This window comes from Wolffia australiana, chromosome 10 (assembly GCF_029677425.1).
Source record: "Wolffia australiana isolate 7733 chromosome 10, ASM2967742v1".
In the NCBI taxonomy this organism is placed as follows: Eukaryota; Viridiplantae; Streptophyta; class Magnoliopsida; order Alismatales; family Araceae; genus Wolffia; species Wolffia australiana.
The window spans coordinates 6,960,106-6,965,076 of record NC_135844.1 but is presented as its reverse complement, the minus strand read 5'-3'; the positions used below and the strand labels follow the sequence as shown (position 1 = coordinate 6,965,076).

The 4,971-nt window shown below is 44.0% G+C and overlaps 1 protein-coding gene across 2 annotated transcripts; it reads right to left on the bottom strand.

The window, feature by feature from the left end:
* Window positions 1-405: 405 nt before the first annotated feature.
* Window positions 406-2,934, bottom strand: TTN5 (ADP-ribosylation factor family protein). 2 transcript variants are annotated; one of them, XM_078582284.1, is made up of 6 exons: window positions 2,657-2,934; window positions 2,138-2,211; window positions 1,914-2,024; window positions 1,496-1,658; window positions 1,313-1,393; window positions 406-692 (listed from the first exon to the last, which is right to left on the bottom strand). In XM_078582284.1, exons 2-6 carry the CDS (start codon window positions 2,200-2,202, stop codon window positions 555-557), a joined length of 558 nt encoding a protein of 185 aa, XP_078438410.1. In that variant the 5' UTR covers window positions 2,203-2,211; window positions 2,657-2,934; the 3' UTR covers window positions 406-554. The 2 variants fall into 2 exon arrangements, with proteins under 2 accessions (XP_078438410.1, XP_078438409.1); XM_078582283.1 differs by having other exon boundaries at window positions 2,138-2,218; window positions 2,657-2,933.
* Between the last annotated feature and the right edge of the window lie 2,037 nt (window positions 2,935-4,971).

The following is a 4,971-nucleotide window of genomic DNA, read 5'->3' as shown; positions in this document are numbered from 1 at the left end:
CTAATAGAGTTCACTGGCTTAGCTTATCACATAAAGAGTGTGCTGTGCAATAAACTATGCCTCGATGCTCCCAGATCAAAGTTCCTAAATTAGCTTCTCATATATAGACTATGCAGATACCATTTTTTTTATACCATCAAAAGAGGCATGCAAAATATACTCAGCACTTGTTTTACACAAGTGAGCTGGCTCAAAGGTTACACTCAGGCAGATAAGCAATACGAGAATAGATAGTGTAATTATTATTCAAAAAATTAAACTGATAACAAACTATCAGACTAGATGGATACACCATTTGTAGATTGTACATCAAAAGACTGATTTTGGACAGGAACGCGTGTACAAACCAATATTTATATTAAATGACAGAGAGCTTTGCAGATAGTCAGACGAGAGCGATCAAGATCAGAAACAAATCTAATTCTAAACAGAAGAAAATGCCCTACAAAATTATAAGCGCAATTTTTACAAGAATCTCACCAAAATAAAACTTCTGATTTTCTCTCAAATAGATGAGAATGTTGATTGATGTCTTTGACATAAATACTGCCGTCCTAGCCGAGTACATAAATTCTGGAGGCAATATCCTGGACAAGCCAATCAAATCCATCATGCAATCCCTCACCAGTATATGCACTGCACCCAACAATCTTCCAGTGCCGGGTCCTGTCTGTGGAATCCAAATTCAGGGCCTGCAAAATCACAATCGCCTTTAATTAGAAATCAAAATTCTCATCCTAATCCATAGCATAAAATAGTATAGGGAATGATTAAGTGATAGAGAAATCGCCCAATATACAAATAGAAAAATACAGAAAACTCTTCCTTCACTAGCCATAGCAGAGAGATAGAAGCTGGTTGATATATAGAAGTACACTTACAAAAGATATGTCATACTTGTGTATAGATACAAATATAAATATACAGAGAGAGATGACAGGAAAGAACGAAAGAGAATGAGGAGAGAGAAAGGGAAAGGAGGGAGAGACCAATGACATGGTTCTAACCTTTGGCATCTCATCGTACATATTAATTTAATGAGAGACAGAGAGAAGGAAAGAGCAATGACATGGTTCTAACCTTAGCCTGCCATCTAATTTATTTAATGAGCGAGAGAGGGAGAGAGAGATTGCAGCGATACAGAGAGAGTTCTGGAATAAGATAAGTACACTGGTGAAAATATACAATGAACGAATAGACAAGTATAGATAAAATTTATTTACTTTAAGAAAACCAGTAAAGATAAATATGCAGAGTAGTTTCTTTGGAGAGAAAGGGAAAATGGTTGAGATGGCATGAAGTAGTTTCTTGCCTTGGCTATCTCATCAGGTGCAAGAGCACCTTGAATATCTTGCTTATTAGCAAACACCAGCAATGATGCACCAGAAAGTCTCTGAGTGAAGCCAAAAGGTCAAAATAAAAAATAAGTTTACTGGTTAAAAAAATGGCATGAAAATTTTGAAATAAATGATAGAGAAAATAAAAATAAGTTTACCTCTTCTTTTAAAATATTACTCAGCTCTGCTCGGCAGTCGTCTAATCTTCTCACGTCTGAGCTGTCAACGACCCAGATCAATCCATCCGTCTGTTCAAAGTAGTTTCTCCAATATGATCTTATGGTTTTTTGCCCACCCACATCCCATATGTTCAACGAGTATCTGTCGAAACCATGGGTGTAAAATTTACTTTAAAATATCTTCTAAAAAATCATTTAAAGAGACGCCTGATTGAGGAAATGATAAAATATCCAAGCATGAAAAAATACTCAGGCGAATACTAAGAAAAAATGAGAAAGTAAGGCAATGAGCTTAAAAATAATAATTTTATCATCGAGATTGTTCGAACTAAAGGCTATGTTTGACCAATCCATGTCAAAGAAAAAATATGGAATTCCAACGTTAATTCAGGCTTACTTCTCGTATTTTATGGTTTTAATGTTGAAACCTAGAGTGGGGCTTATTACGCTTGTATCCTCCCCGTTGACTTTGAGCACAATGGTCGTCTTCCCCGAGTTATCAAGTCCTCTATTTGTAACAAGAAGAAAACAGAAGACAAGAAATTATTTTTTGTTTCTTCCAGGTAAATTTGGAAAGAAATAGAAGATGAATTTTTAATACAATAGATGATGAAATCTTACACCATGAGAATACGCATCTCCTTCTCTTTCTTCTTGATCTTTCTTATAATACTGAGGAGTCCCATTGAAATAATCTGCCAGCTATTAGAGTAAGTATTAATGCCACTGACAAGAAAACCCAAGATAAAAAATGAAAAACTGTACATTATTTTTCTATCATCCTGTCGATGATATCGATCCAAAATTCAAACAAAGTTTAAACATCGACAGGATGATAGAAAAATAATGTCTTTGATCTAAGTACCGCGCCAGAAATTAGGAAAAAAGTGTGATAGAAACATAATGTACAATTCAAACAAAGTAATTTCCATCTTTTCACACTTTTTTGCTAATTTTCTGCGCGGTATACTTAGATCAAAGACACCAAAAATCACGCCAAGAAGTTTCGGCAGCTTAAAAATGAGACAGTTCATCAGCTAGCTACATCTCATGGTGGGCGAGTAAAATAAACGGAAAAGGAAAAAATTGCAGAGAAAATTATCTAAAAAAGGAATTCAGCTGAGAACAGAAGATCTTCACTGGAGAGTGGACACTGGAGAGCGATTCTTCTGCTTCTAGGGTTCCAAAAAAAGGGCTTCTTACAGAGAAACAGAGAGATCAAGAGATGGCGAGACGGAGCGAAGGAGGAACGATCGCCACTACTATTTCAACGATCGACTGGGCGATCTCGGGTCGGATTGGCTGATTGTGAATGAAGAGAATGAAGAAAGAAAGCAAAGTAGAGAAGAGCGCATGACGATGAACAGTCGTCTTCGGAGTTCCGTTCACGTTCGATGGATGAAGTAACGGATGACGATAACGTGTGTTTAAACTTTAGATGATGATGATGGGATTGTCTGCAAACACTATGTTGGGCCTCTAAGAAAAGAAGAAATGTTTTTCTCACTAGACGGCATTCCCTGCACAGAGGCCTGTGTGCTTATTGGGAGGGCGTGTTCGCGTGAGACTCATGATATTTAAGGACTGAGTCATATTTAATGCTACACGCACTAAGGGTAGCGATGCCCAACCTGATCTTTCAAGCCATCGCCCCCATATGTGCTAATACAGTGCGGATGGTGCGTGTGCCTGTTTTTGCCTAGGCAGAACGGATCAGGTGAAGTCCGCGCATGATGGGCGCACAGGCCGACAGGCGTGAGAGCGCGCGCGCCAAGCGCTGCGCCCCAGCGGCAAGCGCGGCCGCCAACGCTTCGTGCGAACGCCAAGCGCCGCGCACGGGCGTGCAATGTTCAAGCCGGGCGGCATGCCGCGGGTGCAGAGCGCGGAGTTGTGCGGGGTGCCGCGCTACAGCCGCACTGGCAGCGCGTGCATTGCGTGTGGGGGGTGCAGGGCGGGAGACATCTCGCCAGGAGACTAAGGCATTGGCGCACAGAAAGCGCCGAGGCGGCATGGGGGCACGTGGCGTCCCCGCGGGTAGTGTCGAGCGCGCAGCGCTTGGCTTGAGGCGCCGAATGCAGCAGCGTCGCGCAGTATGCACGCCATAGGTGTTAGCGCGGGTGCTGGTGGCGTGTGTGATCGGCAAGGCAGGGGTGGCGTGTGTGATCGCAATGCCCTCGGGCGCACGGCGCCTTCCCTGGGGACACATGAGTGGCGGGCCCTGAGGCGACACTACCCTGGCGCGATGCGCCTCGTCTCGTTATTATGTATCAACCCTGGTCTTCTCCCATGTAACAATAATGACTACGATGTAACCTCTTATGATATTAATGCAATGTCCCTATTCCTCAACGGGCTGCGTCCCCACACTCTCCTCTAACCCCTTTTATGCGATCTTAAGCAATTGCAAAGACTTCCGCTGCAAGAGATCAAGGCTGCTTAGTGTTCTGCTCCAAGCACTAAGGTCGGCATGCGTCAGATTCGAGCAATTGAGATAGCTCGGGATTTGACCGCGTGACACGACCCTTAGCTTCTTTATCCAAGGCCATTCAAGTGTCTACCTTCGAAGAGACAAACGATGACAATGACAATTACAGGCTTCGGATGACGACGAGGCAATTCAGATGATGTAACGCCCCAAAGTAGGTGGTATTCCTGCACAAAGGCTTGTGTGTTGACTGTTGAGGACATGCCAGCATACATGGACTCAGAATTGGAGATAGAGTACGTAAGTGTGGACACCGCACACACCACGGGTGGTGACACCGACCTTGATCATTAACGCCAATGCCCTCTAAGTGTTGCGTGTAGTGTTGCGGCACGCAGCACCAAGGCTTGGGCCGCTAAGCACTCCGACGCCAATGCGCACAGAGCGTAGAGGTGTTAGCACTAGTGTCGGTGGCGCGTGGAGCATCAAGTTGGGGACCATGTACAGGGGTGTGGCAGATGGGTGTCAAGGCGTTCGGTACGATTGATCAGTGGTGAAGCGGGGATCCATGACTCACGTGAGCGCCCAACAAGGGGCACGCTAGTAGCTGTGGTGCCCACATGCGCGTGCACGGGGCGGCAGGCCTCAAGGCGCAGGAGCGCCACTACCCAACAGTGCGTGTTGCGCCCCATCTCGTTTCTTCGGTATCATCTACGGTCTTCCCCATGTAATAGCTACAGTCTTTGATGTAATCGTGTTCCTTATAATACAATGTCTCATTTGATGCTAAGGGCCTAGGCCTACCCTCTCTCCTTAACCTCCAAGCAAACTATAGCTGTCCAAGAGACTTCTACTTCCCTAGTAAAGACTGCTCAGCATTTCTGCCCAAAGGTTGAGACCAGCACGCGTTCTATCCGAGCATTGTTCGTAGCTCTGGATTTGACCACATGACATAGGTCCTTAGCTTCTTTATCCACGGCCATTCAAGTGTCTACCTTCGATCAGACAAACGATGAAAAAGACGATCACA

Coding starts and splice junctions, on each gene's coding strand:
- TTN5 (XM_078582284.1), bottom strand. CDS start 2,202: ATGGGACTCCTCAGTATTATAAGAAAGATCAAGAAGAAAGAGAAGGAG. Junction 1,659..1,913: donor AAAACCATAAAATACGAGAA/GTAAGCCTGAAT, acceptor TGGTTTCGACAG/ATACTCGTTGAACATATGGG. Junction 693..1,312: donor CACCTGATGAGATAGCCAAG/GCAAGAAACTAC, acceptor GTGATTTTGCAG/GCCCTGAATTTGGATTCCAC.